This window comes from Euwallacea similis, chromosome 5 (genome assembly GCF_039881205.1).
Source record: "Euwallacea similis isolate ESF13 chromosome 5, ESF131.1, whole genome shotgun sequence".
Classification (NCBI taxonomy): domain Eukaryota; kingdom Metazoa; phylum Arthropoda; class Insecta; order Coleoptera; family Curculionidae; genus Euwallacea; species Euwallacea similis.
This window is the reverse complement of record NC_089613.1, coordinates 5269616-5291148: the sequence shown is the minus strand read 5'-3', so window position 1 is coordinate 5291148 and position 21533 is coordinate 5269616. Positions and strand designations below refer to the sequence as shown.

The 21533-nt window shown below is 35.6% G+C and overlaps 1 protein-coding gene across 1 annotated transcript; it reads right to left on the bottom strand.

Moving 5' to 3' along the window:
* Nucleotides 1-10546: 10546 nt before the first annotated feature.
* LOC136408841 (cathepsin L-like) lies at nucleotides 10547-12544 on the bottom strand. Its single transcript, XM_066390026.1, has 6 exons — nucleotides 12388-12544; nucleotides 12108-12332; nucleotides 11940-12050; nucleotides 11223-11365; nucleotides 10960-11114; nucleotides 10547-10906 (listed from the first exon to the last, which is right to left on the bottom strand). Exons 1-6 carry the CDS (start codon nucleotides 12478-12480, stop codon nucleotides 10647-10649), a joined length of 987 nt encoding a protein of 328 aa, XP_066246123.1. The 5' UTR covers nucleotides 12481-12544; the 3' UTR covers nucleotides 10547-10646.
* Nucleotides 12545-21533: the final 8989 nt, after the last annotated feature.

Genomic DNA, 21533 nt, shown 5'->3' with positions numbered 1-21533 from the left:
TTATAAGAAGGCAGCTCTTCATGGAAATGAGAATTACCATTGCCTGCATTGTATTGATTAGGAATGGTTTAGTGTTCTTTGGCCCTACACCTCTCTTAATTTCTAAGATATCGAGAAGTTTATAGGAACAATTATTAGGACATCCTGTATATTTATAAGCCGCTAAAAGGGACGATGGTAAATGTTCTTCAAATGATCCCTAGAAGCAACTCAAGCTTTTGGTCAACGCAAAATCGACTTAACTGACGCTACACTTTTAACTGATCTTTCATCTATGGCCTCAGTTTCTTTACAGTCGACGCTGGAGGTAGAGCCATGGGAGCAGTGGTTGACCACTGACCGACCCATGCGAGGACTAAATGAACATTAATAGAGCCATGGAAGTATTGGTTGAACAGTAATAGAGCCATAGACGCAGTGGCTGAACAGTAATAGAGCCATAGACGCAGTGGCTGAACAATGTAAGCAATGAATTTAGAAGTCCATAAGTTTCTTTTCAAAGAAACTTAATCCAATATAAATTATGTACAGCACTTGAAATCAAGAACTATTAGCAATATGCTGAGCTATTATGTACCTTGGATAGTTCCTAGACAGGTCATTTTACTAACTGGTGATGAATTTCCTACCAACGTTCACCATATTAGCAGGAAAGCTGATATCGCTGTTGATGCGTTCTCATGAACTGAAGGTATAAATTTCCGTTATAAACTCCAAGCATAACGAAGCAACAACCGAGAACTCTATGAAATTATTCAAGATCCCTCAATTCCTTCCTCGAATCATACGAAATGCGTTTTTTTTTTGTTTTAAAACCTAAATCTACTTCACCTTTTTGACTCTTTTGGACCCTTCGAGCCCAAAAATATCTATATTTCTTCAATCAATCAAATCATGTAAGTAATGCTGAAACATTCCTGTAGAGTAGCGGTTATAATCTCATATTCAAAAATATACAGGGTGCTTTATTTACAGAACTCGAAATTCATAAAGCACAATCGTGAGCAGCAAACTTGAGTCATCAATAATTATTGCCCATTCTTATAAATCCTTTAATAACTCGAAAAGCACACGAACATGTATAACGTTAAATGAGAACATACAATGTATTCCATTAAACAAACTCAAATTTCCCACTAATGCGTTGCATAGTGAGATGTAAATATTTAACAGAAGTGAACCCAGTTTTTACAAATTCCTGATAACTCTGCCAGCAACATAATTTCCTTGGAAATGGAGAAATTTTCCGATACCCTGCAGTAGTTTCGTTGTTTTTACGGAAGTTAGTCGCTTTTTATTCTTGCTGGTAAAGGTACCAGGAGCTTGGCATATCAGACCTAAATGTTATTCAATTTAGTTATAAAAAACTCATTATAATCATTTACTTACACGAGATATTAACTGCGGAATCATCACTTGCTAGTTACGATAAACACGAATTCCGTAAAGCAAAGCAACGCAGATCAATACTGCCGCACGCGGTCAAGAAGAAGCTTCCGTGGTCAGTGCTACAGTAGATCTGCACCTAAAGCTGTTTGGGTACCGAATCACTGACATGCACATTGGAAGTGTTCGTTTAAAAATCGAAGAGTAGCCACTCGACACTGTTCCATATTAATGATCTATTGGGCGAAACTGGGTCCGAAGTGTATCTATACTTCTTTGGGAAATTCATTTTTTGTATCTGAATTAGCTGTAAATGAATTCTCGTCATCAGCACGTCGGAATTTAGTCGAAATTATAGTAAGAGGAGATGTAAAATATAACACAATAAAAATACAAATAAATATGTAAACGAGGAAAATTAAAACATTTCATTAAATCCCCAGACAATTTCTTTTGAAAGTCAAATTTAATTTCACTTTGTGCTTTTCAGATTTAAGTCTTTTACAATTCTGATCTTCAGTTATCTGGTCTGTGTCTACGTACGAGTACATGCGAACTTAATTAATGATTGGTAAAATAGAGGGAGACCTTTGCTAATGAACAATACATATATTAGTATGTATTGTATTACCTTATTGATTCTCAAAATGCGTTTTTCTATTCATTTATTAAGTGCGTATGTGCATATACACACATACGTTTATGCGTTATATTACGTTATATGTTTTATGTGTATTATATTATACAGAGTGTTATTAAAGTACGTGGTCAAACTTTAAGGGGTGATTCTAAGACGAAAAGTTTATATAAATATTGGTCCGATAATGCTTCGTTTTCAAGATACAGGATGTTATACTTTTCTTAAAAAATCGTTTTTTCATAAAAATCTTAATAATCCTTAAGCCGATTTTGTTGAAATTTGGCAGTGTCAATTATGGTTATTATTGTCATTTATGCGTCACTGACTCTTTTTAAACTTTTATATTTTTTTCTCATTAAGCACAATCATGACCACCTAGATCGCCGGATTTAAGTCCGTTAGATTTTTTCCTTTAAGGGCATGTAAAGTTCTTCGTTTATAGAACTCTGATCAACACTGTAGAAGAATCAACTCAACGGATACAGGATTCATATGATCATATAAGATGTGCTCCGAGAATATTTCACCATGTTTGGTAATAGATATTAAGACGAGCTAATGCTTCTATTGATGTTGAAGGAAGATATTGTCAACAACTATTGTAATTTTCGGGTTACTTATTGTCAAATGTTTTTTTACTAAAAAAAATCGCGTACAATTTATTTAAGTGCAGTTTTATAAAGCGTTTTTCTTATTTTTTTTTTTTTTAACTTACGGCTTTATCCCTATGCACGCTACTAGCAAAAGGAGGTATACAATTTTTACGTTAAAAGATGCATTTATATTACATTAAAATTTATCATCAAGTTTCAACGTCATATTAGTTTGCATCTTCTTGTTATTTAGGAGTTTTTTTAATATATGACGATTTGTTAAAAAAGCTTGACACTCTGTATCTTGAAAACGAAGCATTACCGGACCTATGTTTATATAAGCTTCTCGCCTTAGAATCACTTGAAGAATCACCCTTTGGAGTTTGGCCACGTACTTAAATAACACTCTGTATTACGTTTGTGCTTTCCTAACAGGCACTGTAAAATGCGTATTCAAGAGCTGTCGACTCAGGAGATACGTATTCGTCCCTTGCTTACGCTTTTTCACAAATTCAAATTAGAAGTTAATTCGGTTTTAGTGTCTTTTGTCCGGGTAAATGGAGAGGGACATAAAACTCGTCTCCATCTCCTCCCATACAGTGCGCCTATTTTTTCCCTACATGAATAACAGCTCATTTCGAGCTTTGTACGTTCAACACGGTGATAGTAATAAATTATTAAAAAATGTCAAAAATATAGAAATAAGGTTGTTAATCTCGTCAGAATGCGCATTAGTAACAAATTGAGTATTTGTGCATGGGTTACGCATAGGTAAGACAAAAACTATTTACTTAATTCACATATACCAAATACGTAGGTAAAATGTGCATTGAAAACTGTTTACGATTCAGCTTTAAAGGAACGCGCATTCCAGGATACGTATTGCAATAATTCGTAAATGTATTAACTGATATGATTAATTACTTAGGTTTACTTTCTTACTTAGGTTAATTAATTCGCGCCTTTGGAAAACTAGTATTAGACGCATTTGAATCATGAATAATACTGTATCATTACAATATTCCATTAATTATTCTAAATTATTAAGGCCACTGGAAGCGTAGATTATCTTATTATTTCTTTGCTTTACATACCGGTGAAAATGAAAAATTGGTGAGTTGATAAGTAAATGTGAGTGGAGAATTCATCTCCTCTCCTGCCACCTCTTCGTTCTTCCTTCTCCTCTTCGATCTTCCTTCTCCTCTTCGTTCTTCCTTCTCCTCTTCGTTCTTCCTCTTCCTTTTCATTCTTCCTCCTCCTCTTGACTCTTCCTCCTCACCGATGAACTCTTCATGTCTTTCATCGGAGAGTTATCCAGTTGATGAATATCCCCTGAGAAGCGCTTCTTTCCCAAGTTTCATGACTCACATAAACCTTAAAAAGGGCAAAAATATATGTTAATTATAAATAACGCGGAAAGCCCAATACCCCTCTCAATTAAGCGCAGCTTCTCCTTTTTGGTAATAAAACTAACATAAAACCATTGAGCCCTAAATGGCGCGAGCACCCTTATTTCCAAAGGGCAGTGCAACAGAGGGTGGACTGAATCAAACTCCACTTGTATTATCAATTATTCAGAGACACATCTGTCTGATATTTTTCGAACTTGTTGTTACAATATTTCATCCGGGGGAAAGCAAGCCAGTCTGTTTGTCCTGTTCTTGGGTTTGATCACATAGTGCAGAAGGCGAATTAAACCCTCTTGTAAGTTATTAACAGGACACTAAAACTCCCAACTTAGATTAGTCTAAACTCGAGTCTGGAATCCAATTATGATTTCAAACTGAATCTGTTTGATATATCCAGTCGGGCGTTTCGGGTTAACCAAGGTATCTATGTCCATTAACTTTGGTCAACCCAAATGGCCCGGACCTAATAATTTAGTCAAAGTTCGGATTGCAGTCGGAGCAACTTACTTTCTTAACTATAATGGCGCGTTTCAGAGGCGGGGTCCACGAAATTTCTAATCTCAGAGCTCATTAGAACGGTTAAGATAATAGAGGAGTAAAGAGGAGATTGGGTGGCAACGGCCATTTGGGTGATTAAGACTGCATACCTTTCTCTATCTCTTCTTCCCCCAAGATCCTGTTGGGTTGTTAATGCCTTAAAGCTACGCCTCTGACAAATCTAGCGAATGATGTACAATTTTAATGTATTAATTAAGTCTAAACCTAAACTGTCGGAACGTCTCTGACCTCTAAGGTTTTGGCATGGGTCTCTGTGGGCCTTGTTTCGATTAACTGGGTAGTTTGATACGGCTTCCTAAAGCTCTATGAATAATCAAATCTGAGCACGCTCTGTATGGCTATTTGCGATATGTTTGTATGATATGCCTGCAATTAAATTTATCTTTCTAGATTCCACTTCTGGGGGGATCATCAGGGAGTTGACGCCACTCCAGGCCTTCTGAGCTGATTTTGAGGCTTCCGAGGGGGGTGAACTTTCAGGGACATCGCGTCCTGTCCATTTTCGTTTTTTTTTTGCAGAAATTATGAATTTAAATGTTTCCTGCAATACTCACCTTAGAGTCTCCTCTACTATGCGCTGAAACTCATATCGCATAAATTACTAATCTAATTACACCGGTATATTTTTCAATCCAACTGAATTGTTTGCATAATATATTTCGTGCATTAATGTACATCCCAAGGGCTGATGCTTGTACATTACCCAAATGGGAGAGTAAATAAACAAAAGCAATTTTCATGTTATTTGTGGCGTCATTTACAAATAATCTAATATTTATGGGGCACTGTTTTGAATAATTCCCTGTAAAACACGCCACTGGACCAAAGGGCCCTAATTTCGTTTCAAAACATCGGAAACTAAATGGGCTTTAACTGTTCTCATGCATTCTTAACGGTCTTGGCCTTGCTGTTGTGCATTTGTACACCTACGTGAGGGTGTTCGTTTAATAGGAATAATTAGGTTGTGGAATACAAAAGAAGGACTCAAAGAGGCAAGCAAAAAAAGGGCCGATTCTAGTACAAAAACTTCATGGTCAAGAGTACCTTTGGTTATATTACGTAAATTGACTTTAAGGGCAAAAAATATTTAAAAGATTTTTTTAACTGCTTTAATCTTCCACGAAGCTAATAATCAGTACTACTGACTAATCTGATCTTCGAAGACATTCTCTGGACTTCCGGTCAACTGCGCTGGAACTGAAAATCTTGCCGCTTAAGGAAAAAAAGGGGGGGAGAGGGGATTTAAATGATTAGAAAACCCGAACATCTCTTATAGGTCTGGAAAGGATTTTTTTCTAATTTATATAGATAATATTAAGAATTTTTCTCAACTGGATCTCTTGGGGAAAAGGATATTTACTTCTCAGAATGTTTTCGTATTACCACTCGCCCTTAGAAGAGCGTTCAATCACAGGTGAATGACTATCTTAAGAGATAATTGTGAGATTAACTCCATTTATATCTGTTGAAGTTGGTCAAATGGAGTAGAATCATTAGAATTTTTGGAAAACTAAACCAGCTTTTAAGGCAACGTATTCACCAACAGGTGCTATATTTTTATGACCATTTTCGGAAGAAATTAAGACATACAGAGTATTAATTCATTCTGTGGACAAGCTTTAACGGTTACGTTTTCTAGATACTCGAAATAAAAAATTTAATTTTGAGTTTAATTAAAGTTAAATTTTCAATTCCGAGTTTAATAAAAGTTAAATTTTCAATTCCGAGTTTATTAAAAGTTAAATTTTCACTTCCAAATTTAATTAAAATAAACATTTTAAATTCGATTTACGATTATATTTTTGGACAGTTTTGTACATTCTCACGAAACTTTGCATACCTGAAGAGTTAATAATGGGAAACCCAAATATTTACTCATGTTTTACTGATAGAGGGCGCCACATACTGTGATATACCTAATTTTAAATTGCCACAATTTTTGTAGCTTACTGTGTGTTAAATTTTTAAAGCTTTACAACTTCATCCTTATCACATACAACGTATGCAGGCTGTATTACTTAGGAATTATCCTCTCAAACAACAAGGTAAGAATTATCAGAATTTTGTCTATTTTCGGAGAACTTTCTCAGGGCTCAGGGCATTTGGCCGCTCTGCTCCAACTTTAATAAGAGAAAGTTGATAGTTATAAGAATTCCTAGCATTACTTTAAGGGTCTTGAGCACATTTCTTGAATAAACTTGAGGGGATCAATTTTTCTACAATTGTTTCTTTGTAAATTTAGGTCCAAGAGAGGTTTAACCTCCAAAAAAAATTCAATACATTCAACTAAATCATTCGTATTGCATTTGAAATCAGAGAGTGTCAAAAACAAATTAAGACCTAAAATTGCTCGTAACAGTAGCTCTGAAAATGTTCGGAAACTCTTATCACGCAGGCATAATGCCACACATTATACGCCTACCAGACAAACAAATGGCATTACACCCTCCCATTTGGCCCTGTATAATTTCCAAATTTACAAAATACTGACGCAAGCCCTTTCGGCATTACCATCACAATTATTTCCTCCTATTTGTACAGGGTTCGCATAGGGGTGACGTATGTTTTATTGCATTTGTATCGAATCCAGGGATGTGTGTAGTAATTGAATTGTTGCATTGATACAGGGGTGGTGGAGAGAAAACGAGTTCAGTGTACAAGAAAAAATAGACAGTGATTATTGCAAAAAAATCTCTTTAAAATTTGTGGAAAAACGATATAATTTTTATGGTAATTTGTTGACCACAATTTCATATCACAACTTTCACGACACAAACTATGATCACGTTAAAGACATTTTTTTGACGCAGTCGATAGGATCACTAAAAGCGTAAAGCTCAATGGTATTGATAAAAATCTCATATTTCTGAATTGTTCTTTATTTAAACAGATATTTTTTTCAAATTTAATGTCAAATTTCTGCGGAACTAGTCAAATTTGTTGCGTGCGGCCTTGATTCGTCCCAATAACGAATGAGTGGCCAGTTCCATTGTCCCTCAGAAGCCATTTGTCCACTCTTGTGGCTGGGGTGCAATAATTTGTCGGACATGAAGGTTTGCGTTGTGCAGTTGCAGCTTAATTGGATTTCGAACGCACTTTTATTCCTGATTTATTGCCGAATAAATTGTTCCGGATTACTCAGATTTAATATCTAAATATTGATTATGTTTAATCCTTATGATTTCTATCTTTCCTCAAATCTTATAGACTTTTATTTTTTCTATATAGATGGGTAACTGAGATGTATTCAACCAGCCGGGTCAACCTTCTGATTTAACACCATTTGATTTCTCTTTATTGGAGGTTTACGTTACGCAGAGCAACATTATGGCCATATAAATCTTTAATATTTGGCAAAAAGAGGCCAAAATCTAATTATGATCGAGAAATTGACACGATATTCGAGCGCTCAGCTTTCGCCGGTTTTTCATGCGTTATAAATCCGAATTAGAGCGGAGATTTTCCGAGCGGACGGTCGGGTTTTTCTCGCGATTTTTCCGACAGTGGACGAATTATAGTGCTTGTCACGGCTGTTCATTTGTAGATGGAGTTTTCCCTCCCCTGGGAAAACCCCCAATCACGAGCCGAGAAAATTGCTTATCTCAACTGCTATGACGCGAAAAGGAACGGTCGCGGTGCGTGGGGCGAAGGGCGACTGATCACGTAGGGCCGAGCTCTTTTTATTATGCTCGGGGGCTGGGTGTGTCATATCCATACTTGGATTTGCATTAAAATCATACCTATATTAAAAAAATTGCGAAATTGCCTCTTTAGAGTAATACGAAATGAAGATATTTTCGATGTTATAAAGATAAAACTTCGTACCCCCCTCGAGGGATTTTTCGGGCAGATTTCCGACCGGAATAACCCTTGAATTTATCAAATGTTGAGAACAGATTCACTCTATCGCTTATGTTTATATTATGTAGTTTATGCTTATTCTATATAGAACTACCCTTCATACAGGAAACGGTAGCCGAAGAAAAACGGTATCTATACCAACGAGGCAAAATAATAATCATCTGCTTTCTTATGATGAATGAAATTAAACCTGAATGCTTTCGAAGTTTTTTCTGTTTTTTTTTTTAATTTCAGGGGCATACCAAATTTTTAATTTCGATTGTATATAATGGGTTTCTTCATTGTTTAGAAATATGAGTTAAAATATTCATAACTGGGAAAAATAGCTCCTAAGCCAATGGAACTTAATTGAGTTCCAGTGACGTGATTAATTTTGTTCATTTTTTAATTTCTTCTGTCCAAAGTAGACTTTTCATGGAGTTTTAGAATGTTAAGGTAAAAAACAACACCTACGCTAATGAGCAAAATCATCATCACCTAGTTCCTCGGGTTCCAGAGACGGAACCAATTTTTTAAAATCTCGATTGTGGCAGAACTTTTTAGAGACACGTGGGAGAAATAGTAACTAGAGTTTTTTTGAAACTTTAGAATAATAAGTTAAAGCATGAAAATAACGGTACCAACGCCAATGAAGTCTGTACAATCTTTACGACTATCCACAATAGAATTGTTTAGTGCTCTGAAATGTTAAGTTAAAACAACCCTAACAGGAAAAAGACGAAAGATGGGTCAATGAAACCTGAATCTCGTCGGAGTTTTTTGGAAAATAGCGATCTTCTGATTTCTTGGATTCCAACGGCGTGCCAGATCTTTTCGTTTATGTTGTCCAAAATGCAATTTTTTGATGCTTAAGCATGTGAGTTAAAACATGCTTAACTCAGGAAAAACGGCATCTACACCCACACAAACCCATTGGACTTGCTTAGGTATTAGTGGTGGTATCAAATTTGCTTATTATATAATCCTGGTGTCCACAGTGAAATTTTTTGGGGGCTGCGGATGTTATGTTAAACTGACCACTGAAAATAATTTTTAACTATGTCTTAATAGAGGAATCTGAACCTGAGTTTAGAGTTAAGTATAATCATCCGCTTTCTTGGTTTCCAATGGCGTTACCAAATTAGGTTCCCAGTTGTCCGAAATAGAGTTTTTTTGAACCTATATGTAATATATTTTTGGAAACTAATGTTTTTATGGATTTTAATGGTACGGCCAATTTTCTTACTTCTTGCTATTAAAAATAATATTATTGATGCTCAGAAATACATCTCTAATTGGAGAAAAATATCTCCTGCGGCGATGAAGCTCGGATGTTTTATGAGTTTTTGCAAAATAATAATCATTCGATTTCTTGAATTTTAGTGGCGGTACCTAATTTTTTAGTTTCTATTGTTCAAAGTAGAATTTATGGAACCCAAGAATGTTAATAAATATGTCTCTGCCAATTCCTTTAGTTTTTTAATTGCTTTAAAACGAAGTAAAAATGTTTGAAGAAAATGTCTACTACGCCAATGAAGACCGTTACGAGAAGCTTCGTTGGCATAGAATCTTTACGCTTTTGAGGAAAACATTAAGCCGTATTTCCAGGACCGGATTTTTTTTCATTTTTAAATTAGCGAACTTCAGTAGCAGTGCCGTTTCATTCCAATTTTGGTCAGTACTTGAGCCTCTAAATAAAGTTTATAAATCCATAAAATGAGAATTTTGATGGTACTTAAATTTAGAGATGAGAATGACGTTCGGCAGTTTCCTAAAAACATAAGATAAATTGACCGTACAACTTTTATGTCAATTACTACAATTTTTCTTTAAAAAATCTGTAGCTTTTGAGGCATTTCACAAAATTTTGAAATCCGCATTTATTATTCAGGGTTGAGGTGGTTAAATAGTAATGATATGGCTATTACAGGTCGTCCTTCAAGTATCGGCGCTGGGCGGCGTCCGAGAGCCGTCCCCCGGAGCCACGTGCGACGACGCCTGTCCCAAAAGGGCGCGATAACTGCCCACGACGCGTCGCGACGCCCGTAACCATAATAGTTACCGTTTGCACCCGGTTTAACTGTAATGAGAGGAAGCAAAGCCGCAGGAATAGCCGATAATCGTTAGGGAACAGATTTAGAGCGACCCTCTGATTACATCCCTTTCATGACTCTAGATTGTTCTTCAAAGAATATATTACATTCTGACACTCTAAATACATTAAAAAATTGCATAAACAGGCTCCTTAGCGATTCCACATTGATTAACACCTCTTTTCATATAAATGTAGCCGTCTACTCCAAAATCACCTCCCCAGGAGTTCTTAACAATCCAGTAATCAACCCCTTTTGCTGATCCATAACCTACAATAACAACTCCGTGGTTGAGCGTAGTTTGGCTGCAAACTTCCCCTTCATAAATGCCTTCTTTATAGAACTGCAAATCGAAGTCTGAAGCATCAATAGCCACAGAGACGGGACCTGAAACAGAATTAGATTCTCAATGGAGAATTTTGGTCCTTAACAGTTCGCACCAATGATGCCAACAGCTGCTAAAAGCGCATCTTCATCGAGTGACTCTATCTCAACATAATCTTTGATTTTGGTGATGGTCAAATTGGTGCTGGCTTGGCATACGTCATCGATCATTTCGTACGGGTAAGTAATTTCTTCCTCTATTCCTTTGTCTCTAAAATTAATGAATATGGAATTTAAACGTTAGAAGCTTCATGATTACCCATTGGAATTTGGGTAGATTAGAGAAGAAAGAGCACATAATATTTATATGGAAACTTGCCTGATATATTGGAAACCAGAGTTTAGTAACCCTCCACTACAACCCTTAGACCCGTACTCCGAAGCACAGTCAATCAGCTGTTGTTCACTGAAGGAAAGCAGTTTACCATACTTCAAGAAGTATTGGCCCTCCACACTTCCAATCTAAAAGCAACCTTCAATTATTAGGGAAAAAAGTTTATATTTCCTCTAAAATGATTTTTCTCAAGTTTCTTTAAGAAGAAACAATTAAAATAAATAAATAAATGAATAAAATAAAATAAATTTCTCCATGCTTCTTCCGGTGTAAATGAACTAAAATCGACTTTAAGGGAATACTTTTCCGGATTTATCATTAAGCTAAACTCTGGGAGATAGAGGAAAATTTAACTATAAAATATTTTGTTGACTACTGACTTAAAATTATTTTACAAGAGATGGCAAAACTGCCCTTACAAGTCAAATGTCCTGATTTTTCATTTACCAAACCTGCAATAATTGATCAGTTCTAAATGTGATTTATGGGACGATAAGCGAGGTTTTTGATTAATCTGAAGTGTCCTAAACATAAAAAAATTATTGCATTTAAATCAGGAAAATTTATCATCGAGTAATCAGGGATAATAAGAAAAAGGTCCTTCAGGTCTTGAAGAAGGAATGTTTGTTTCACTCAGTAAAGGCAAACTGATTTATCTAATCCAATTTACTAATCATACTACGATCAATAAAAGTTTTTTACCGCAGAAAAAGCCCAACAAGAACCACAGAATCCTTGATCTTTAATAGAGGTGACAGCACCTTTCTCTCTCCAATCAATAGATTTTGGAATTACAGATCTATTTTCTGGTATCTGCAATACATTAAATTACAACACAGCTATATATACACTAAAGCTCAGAATACTCACCTTAAATAAGCTTCTCGCGGTTCTCCTTTCACCGTTCCTCAGATTTAACAAAGCCTTATACTCCTCAGACGTTAAATCGGCAAATGGGCTAATGCCCAATTTGTAACCCTTAATTCCGTGCTCATATAGAACATTATGAGCTTTTATTTTGTGAACATTCTGCTCAAATATTTGTCGTCTGCTGTTCTCGTGATGACGGCTCCGGTAAGAAACGTTGTGTAAGTTCTAAATCACGCACTTATCAGTAATTAAAAAGGAATAATTGTATTAATGTTTTTACCTTGAATGCTTGCCACTCCTTTTCGTATATGAAATCTGATGAGCTCACGCAGAAATTAAGGTAAAATAATGCGATTAAGGGCACAAGTTTCATGTTTTCTTTATGACGAGTTTATGGTTAACAGAATGTTAGTTTACTTGTGGTATGTGTAGTGGTGACTGTGGAAAATCTTAGAGTATTTATATCTTTAATGTGACCTGAATTTTTGAAGAGGGATTTGATTAGAAATAAAGGAAGATCTGAGAGATTTTTTAAAACTCATATAGCTTCGTCCAAACGTAATTGAACGTAATGAAAATATTTTGCAAACATATATGATCTTAAGAACAAAATTTCGGCCACCATTTCGTCAAGAAAGTTTGTTGGGCCCAACTTTTTAAAGCTGACATTGGGCATTAATTCAAGACTTGTTACTCGAATTGGTAGTCTTAAATTTCCAGTTCTATAAATACGTGTCTCTAACTATTTTTCGGTAAATACCTGGAATTACAATGAATTCAACAACTATAAAATATTTCCCAGTTTCTGTTTGCTTAGGTCTCCATTCCATTGTTCCGCTATTTTCTCAAGAAGTGTTTCAACTACCCAAACAGATAAGAATGCATTTTTCAGATTTCAAATTCTGATTGTAAATTAGGTAAGTAGGTAGTGGTGTCAGCTTCTAATATTGTGTTTGTGTCTCCTTAGTGTTTACCCTTAGAATAGCATGCAACTCATTCCTATCTTGCATCATAGTTAGAGACAATATATATTTAAGAAATCAGGCAGATTATGTCAATACATTTTAAGGTTTTATAGAATGGAATTCTGAAATTAGGTCTCGTTCCTTTCCTCGTCTGATTCTCCTCAAAAGCACCCCTGTAATTATATATTTAATATCATTCTATCAGCTCATCGTTAATTTTTTCTTATCATATGTCATCAGTCTCCGAAATGATTAATGTAAGCTGAAAAGTGGAAGTATCGCCCCTAGAGCGTTCTGAAACTGTTGCGCTCCCTAAAATCGGAGGCTCCAGTTCTATAATTTTAATTGGATAAACTCACAAGTTGAACCTCCTTAAATAAAACGATTAGAAGTGATTTAGCGTAATACAACATTTTTTGTCAAGGAAGCGTTGGAAACAAAGCAATAACGCCCCGGTTGTTAGTGTTAATGACGTCTTCGCGTTTCCTCCCATTTCACTCGCAAAAAACATCGAAATTCGCGGGAAAATGTGGAAAAAAATTGGAAAATTCTGTGCAGAGTTGAAGATTAATTAAATAAAAATATAACGAGTGTTCGTACAGGATTGTGCCCAGTTGGAAGCAGGTAAAAATCGCACTTTTAAAATTCGAATTTATTTGACAATTCCGGAAATATCGCGTCGCTTGCATTCGGTTTTCCGGAGTCGCACGATCGTCGAGCAGCATATCTGGAGAGACCTCAAATTGAATTTAAATAAAGAGAGATCATTTAGATTTCAAATCTAGTTAGCTGTGAAGTTCGTTGAAGAAGAGAACGTATGTCGGTAGAAGTAACTAAACCAACATAATTTCACTCGGCTCCTTTACCAAAACGTAATTTTAACGTCATTTTGCGGCATATGATCAAGCTACGACCTACTTTTTATCTTCTATTTCTCTTGTGTAAAATCCCACAGCTGGCTAGATATGAAATTTAAATGATCTCATAGTAAAAGTTTCGGCTATTGCGAAGAAGAAATTCAGGGGCGTACATGAAACTGAGCAGCGTACTGTGCCGCAAAAAAAACATTAACTGAAATTCCTCTTATCAATCGCTGAGGAATGACAGTTGTTTTGACACAATTCCAAAAGGACTGTCATTCCAAGAGCTTGATGGGACGTCAGTTATTGGATTTAAATGGATAAGTGCACAAGTTCCTTCAAATATTTTAAATTTTTTAGAATTTGGATTTTTCAAGGAAAATAGAGAAATTTAGGAAAATCCTTACTCTCCCTAAAATCAGAAGCTCATATGCCTCCGAATCGATTGCCAATTGCAAATTAATCTTTTTAATTAAGATAATTAGAAGGCCGTTGCAAGAAAATTATTGGTAAAACCCAAATATTTTGCCTGTTTCTTTTTCGGAATTTCTGAAAAGCTTATTATTCTAGTTACGCAAGTAATTTTTCTATAATTGACGCTTATGCACTTTTGGACTGCACTTAAACTAAATAAAATAAATTAAAATTTAATTTGATTTAATTTCATTGTTTCTAGTGCCAGAAAGAAATAATGCAAAAATTAACTTAAAGTGATGGTTTAGACTTTTTTAATGTTCAATATTAAACTTCGATCCTAACAATAACTGATATCCAAGAACACACTTCTCTCAATACTCTCAAGCAAAAAAATTACTTGCGAACTCTTTCCAAAGGAAAAAGTAAAAGAACCCTTTTTTATCAAGCCAGCAACCATCTCCTAAAGAAGTGAGTGTTTATTTTAACAATTGATCGCACTTACATCGCCCACTCCTGCTGGATTATTCACCGTCGCTGCTGGCCTGATGATATTCTTTCAGGAGGGTGTTTGACAATGCTGCCGCGGCCGGTTGCTTCTGGATTTCCCTCGGGAGCAGCCGCAATACGCAGCTCCAGACGAGATCCCGGAATTCAAAAAGAGTGTTCTTAAAACCAGTAGTGGTTCCCGAAACAGGTGGAACAAGTCTTTTCACTATGCGAGGGAGTATTGTTCGAGCCGGATTTTAATACTTTTGATTGCGCTTTCTCAAAGATGAAGGGACACTTTTTCAAATCTTCAAATCAGTCGAGATCAAAAATGCACCCCAACGTCATTCTTGTTTATTCAATAAACAGTAAAGACTATTTTATAGGCTTGGGAGTAATAAAGTAAAGCCGGTAATACATATTCGCGTTGCTACTATAAAGCACCACATCCCCTTATATTTGCCACCGAATAAACCCTCTTCAGGCCTATTCTATTAGAATCTATAGCGATGAACGTAAATGTAAATTTTTATATTCACCAAAAACTAAGATAAAGTGGGCTTATCGGCAACCACGCAATGTCAACTTCACCTTTTAAAAGTGATACAAGCGAAGCCTCTATTGGACGTATTGGTGGCAACCAGCTAAGTTTCAATGACAAAAGAGGTTTACTTTGTTGCCATTTACAATGTTCAACTAATTTATAATTATAATTTGAACATAATCTTATTTAAATGGCAACGTTCTTTCTGACTTTAGAAAACTGTTGGAAAAGGCTAGTATCTGAAGCCAATTAAATCGATTTCTTTTGAGAAATTTAAAATCACATTTCTCTATTCTCCCGCCACACAACTTTCTCATAATTTCCATTCGAAATATACATTTTCCGGCTCAAATCTGACAGTGGCCATTAGAAATTCTCGAGACAAACACAAAACACGGAGGGCACGTCTTTCGTCCAGGAGTGACTGAGTTTCATATTTCCCGGACGAGTGAGAATTGTCTACATGTTCGGAATGTATAATTTGCCAGGAGAATTGCAACTTCTGACAAATGTCAAGATTTTCTTAATTCTCCATCTTGAAGAGTACGTGAGCTGCGAAGGGATTTCCCTGGCGAGTTTCCTACCTATGCCTTATTGTTATTTGATTTAAAGCAGGAAATTTCTTGGAAATTTCACCATGAGAGCGGACTGGATTACATGGAAAATAAAAAACAAACCGACGTCCCTTTGATGTGTTTATTTAGGCCCTGTTTGCTCTTTCGATTGAAGAACAGATTAAAATGAATCCGTGCATGCAGTGCCTATTATTTTATACAATACCGGGTGTGTAAATATTTTGGAACATCTGAGTGGCTGCTCATGCAGGAAACGGCGACGTGGATGGCATAGAAGGGGATATATTCATTGTTTAATTCAAAGTATAGAGCTTCTTATAATAATTAGAGCTCGGAGAAAGCATTATAAATGTATTTGAAATAATGGCCGAAAAAATAAATCTATGAGTGATTTTAAAGTAGGTTTGTGGTCTTAAGCTATGTGCTTTTATTCTTGACTTGGAGAATTTAATTAAATACTGGATATTGGTATGCCACAGATAACTTCAAATGAGGAAAAAATATTAAAAAACTGGCGATAGTAATGGGAATTTTTACTTTGACACCTTTTTAAATCTTAATTTTTGAACTTTTATTCAAAGCGCAACATCGCTGTGCCAAAGGTAATTCCAAGAGGTATAAAAAAAAACCAAAAATATCTGTCCCCGTACTCCGCCTACGCCAATGAGTTTAGCATAGTTTTTTGTGATAGAAAGGCTTGTCTCTAATCTTCGATCTTGACTATGTAATTCAAAGGTAAACAGTGCCGTCCTGGAGGATAGGGGAAAAATAGCAAAATAAAAGCTGAAGATCTCACAATTTTTTTAATAAAATTTTGTTGGCTTGGTAAAGAGTTTTTGAGTTCGTGGAAGTGTTTACATACAGTATATTTCACAACAGTAGCGATATAAAGAAGTGTATGCGTCCGCGCGTTTCCATTTATAGTATACAAAAAACGAAGTAAACATACTGGAGATCAGCTGTCGTGCGCATGAGCTCTGCAATGTTGCCGGTTTACTTTTAAACAGCTAGGTTGCTTGATTGTTATTTAAAGTTTGCTATCAAAATTATTTCAAATAATTTTCAGAGTTGTATGTATTTTTTTATTTAATTTTGAAAAGAATAATTATGTAAAATGATTTTGATAGCAAACGATAAATAATAATCAATCAACCTGGCTATTTAAAAGCAAGTCGGCAACATCGCGGAGCTCATGCGTACGACAGCTGATCTCCAGTATGTTTACTTCATTTTTTGTATACTACATGTATAAATGAAGATGCTCAGAAGCATACACTCTTTCATATCTCTAAGTCGTGAAATATACCGTATACTGTTTAATATTGACTACACCTAGAGCGCTTTTGAGGGATCTTAAGCATTTTTCAAATATAGGAAATATATTTTTTAGACTTCACAATAATTACGTGTAATAGTCTCTGGTGTAGGTAAATGGTTGAAGAGTTTCTACCTCGACTTACACTTACTACATAAATCAAAACTTGATTAAAACCATAAAATACGCGTCTCTACGAGAGCATATACGGTTCCAGGACTAATAAATATACATATAAATTAAAGGACTCGTCGCCAACGTATTTTAGGGCCTAGATGCCTCTACCTTTCCATATGAATGTTAAAATAAGTTTCAAATTGTCGACGGCGCAACTTGCGGTCTCTAGAGGAGCCTAAAATTGCGAGGGATGAAACTCGAATGTGGGGTAGATTTTTTGAGTGAGGGGATGCAGAGATATGATTTTCTCAATTACCCAGACCTGGGAAAAAATAAGGACTGCGCTGTCCAGGGAATTAAATGTCTGGAAATAATTATAAAATAGTCCAACTACTTGTTTGAATGGTTGCTAGACTGATTCAATAAGAGCACTGGTTTTGGTAACTTCATACTTTTCGTTCAACGAAGCAAGCTGACCTGCCTTTAACCTCAAGTGCTTAACCCCCAATATTAGAGGAGCTTTTGTTAAAATCAGGGACGTATATAAGAAAAGCTTCTAATAAGGGCATTCTTGGTAAACTTGTCAAACTTTTAGGAAATTTAAAAATGGGATACTTCTAAGTAAAACCAAGAACTTCGTTGATTTTAGGGCCAATTATGCACCTTACTTTAGAGCTATTAATCCTCGATGTTGGAAGCTTGTACCCTGAAAGGCAGGGGCGTACAAAAGGAAAGTTTCTTGTAATGAACTCGATAGTAAACTTCAGGTGAAACTTTTGTTGAATAGTGAATTTTATTGTTTTCAAATTAATCTAGGTACTCACTTACCTTCGAGTAGAACTCTAAAAACTGGAGTTTAAAATGAAAACTGACTTGTAAAAATAAACTGAAAAACCAACGTGCGTGGGCAATAAAGAAGTTTTCCCTCTCAACTGTCTTAAATTCCCTTGTTTTCGGGTAAATTAAATTTTCAGCAAACATTCACGTTTGCAGAGCCCGAGAAAAACAAAATAAAGTCGCGGCTTTCAGGGAGTGATGTGTCGCAAAAGGAATTTTATTTATGTAAATTCGCGGGTGTCAAAGGCGAACGAAAACTTTGGAGGGGCTTTTGAGGTTACCAAAATCAATTTCCCGAAGCCCCCGGGATTTTATTGGTGCAAAAATTTTCGTTAAAGGGAAGCCGAAGAGGTGGGAAATGTGTTTATGCGTAATTCTGGATATCGAGACTGCATCTGGAAACACTTTGCTGAAAGGAGAAAAAAGTCCAAAACAGTATTTCGTTGAAATTTTTAGAACAGGTGAGGAAAGGCCAAAGAAATTTCACAAACGCCATATCCCTCCCCCTTGAACTTGTCACACTTAATGACCCGATCCAATCAGGTGCAGCAAAATCATCCTAAAAATCCTCATAAACCTTTATGCGCTGGTGGCCCGAAACAAGGGCCAAGGATTTGCACATTTTAAATCATAAAACTCCCATATATAATATACATTTCGCTAAAACCCTTAAACTTTGCATGGGGAATGGAGGAAGTATGTTAGATGTCTCCCGAAAGTGACAAATTGTCACCAGGTGACCCTTTGGCCAAGACCGCAGCCCTTAGGGCCACTAGAGACTGCTTTTAAACTTGCGGGATGTATGATGTCCGCGTTGTTGCCAATTGTCTGTAAAATAATAAGTTATTGAGTTCGTTTATAGATTTGTTTTTGTTAGTTGTGCAATTCCTTGTTTTAAAGGGTTTTTGTGGCCAAATGGCGCTTGAGCGAAACAAATGTTCCAAATCACCCTGACGAACCCTTATAGAGTACAATCGCTCAAAACACACAACCTGTTAAAAACAGTTTGGACGTTTATGAATGGACGATCCCATTTGATTTGGCATTGTATTTCTGGCATAAAAGGGCGTACAGCTATAGGGGGTTGTTGCGACCTGTTTTCGCCCTTCGTAGAAAAAACTGCACAGATTGGAAATTTACGCCTAAAAACAGATTACAAGAAATATTATTGGTATTCAAGAGTGTACGAAATAGTTAAATTAATGTTAACAACGAGTTTTTAAAATATCGTTACCGTGATCCAACCACCAAAAGGGTATTACTTCCCTATTGCAACAGAAGTGGACAGAAAAATTCTGAATGCAGAAGTAACATCTAATGAGGGTGCATTCACATGTAAAATGAGATACGTTTAGCGTTCGTTAGTAGAGTGACCTTTAGCTTTGGTGGTCGTTAGCGAAAATGACTCTGGAAATTAGATCCGGAGGGGGGGAAATGAGCGTTGAAAAGGGCAAATGACGTCGACTTTCAAAAACTGACTTAATATACAATTTTGCTTCGTGTTTTAATTATCATTCATACTGGAACTGCAGCTCGCTTTAGATCCTAATTCCAGGCCATTGGCGTTACACAAGTATCTTCATAGTTTTGATTTTTTTAATAACCGTGCCGCATTTTGTCAAAATCGCTTGAATTTCCATAACCGACTTCTACTACGTCACTGATTCTTATTAAAATATTGTTCACTTAAGGAACTCATTTCAAAACCTAATTCATCAAAATGTAATGGAACTCGCGAAACAAAACTCGGGAACACTTTGGTAGATTTTTATTCCACTCGTTATGACACACACAACCCTTAATCGTTTATAAAACTAAAGATCTTGGGATTAAACTGACATTTCAATAGAGAGAGCCAAGAGTTAATGAGGGAAGTGACAAAATTCCGGGAGCGTCGAGTTATATTATTATAATCGTAATGGTCAAAATAGTTATGGTCCTTTTACAAGCTTCGGGGTATCTTAAGTACCAAATCTGGGGGTTAGTACCCATAGGCGTACTCCGGTTTTAGGCAATTAACAAGACAATCCACAGATGGTAACTTTCTAAATCCTTAACCCGTAACGTTAAGATAATGATAAGAAAAGATGATTTACGGGGATGTTGTAGCTATAGTGAGATTTTAGCAAAATGTGGATATTTTAGACTTTTGTCTTGACGAGGAAAAGAAGTGAAAGTTTTTATGAAAGGTAACCCTTATTGGAAAATAATGGGTTCCCAACATATGGCCATCCTGGACATACCACCAAAGTAATGAAAATTCATAGGCGTAGCCTAAGGGTACATTACAAAAATATCAGTAGAGTAATTCAACCTTATTTACTTTTGTTTAACACGACTTTCGTATTGTGGATAGAATTTCAATATATGCCCCTCAGTATATCTCTGAGTATTATTAAAATTTAAAGACAATTTGATAAAATAGAAAAATTAAATTATTAGTCAAGTTAAACACTGGGTCTAAACTATAACTCTGTTAAAAATCATTTGCATAACTAAAATTTTTCCAGACTTCTGATCTTTTTTACAAGTATGTCATACAACCCACGGAAATTTTTATAATTAGAGCGTCGTTTGTCCCTGATTTTAATAGAATTAAAAGATGATTTTTGTGCACTTAAAGGACTGACTTGAAACCAAAACCACATTTAACCATCATTTTACAAACATTGCTTGTTATAAAAAGGAATGTCCAATGCATATATGCAAATTTTTACGCAAGGTACAGTTAAAGGACATTTCAAGATCAACTTTTTTTTAATGAAACACCCATTTTTTCGTTAAGTTTCAAAGAGCTTCAAAAATTTTAAAAAGTATTTTTTGCTGGAAAACTTTTTTCTAAAACTCCTCGTTTTCCTGATATCAACAAAAATTGAATTTACAAGTTCAAAAAATTAACCTAAAATCGTAGTAAAGTTTATTTTTAAACATTTATCAGTCGAACAAATACTTGAAATGTTGATCTTTCGCATCGAGATATTTTCCAATTTTCATGGTAAAGGATCTCGAAACATTTCCAGTCATTTCTTCAGTGATTACTTCACAAGCTGCTCCAATACGGTTTTTCATATCATCTGGTGTTGATGGGACTTGAGCGTATATTTTTTTCTTTAAGATAACCCCAAAGAAAAAAGTCTAACGGAATCAAGTCAGAAGATCTGAGTGATCAGTTCACTGGACCTTGGTCGTTTTCATTGGTGGCAGTTCTTGCACAGGTTTTTTTACTAATCTTCATGTTGGCACTATCAAAAAATGTCTTGATTACTAGATAAAAAGTTCGACGAATGGTGCTCTTTTTTCAGGGAATCTC

Bases quoted from the DNA above. Each gene is read 5' to 3' on its own strand.
- LOC136408841 (XM_066390026.1), bottom strand. From the start codon at position 12,480: ATGAAACTTGTGCCCTTAATCGCATTATTTTACCTTAATTTCTGCGTG. The intron at 12,333-12,387 runs GTAAAAACATTA...TGCGTGATTTAG, and splicing joins AGGAGTGGCAAGCATTCAAG to AACTTACACAACGTTTCTTA. The intron at 12,051-12,107 runs GTGAGTATTCTG...AATGTATTGCAG, and splicing joins CCGCGAGAAGCTTATTTAAG to ATACCAGAAAATAGATCTGT.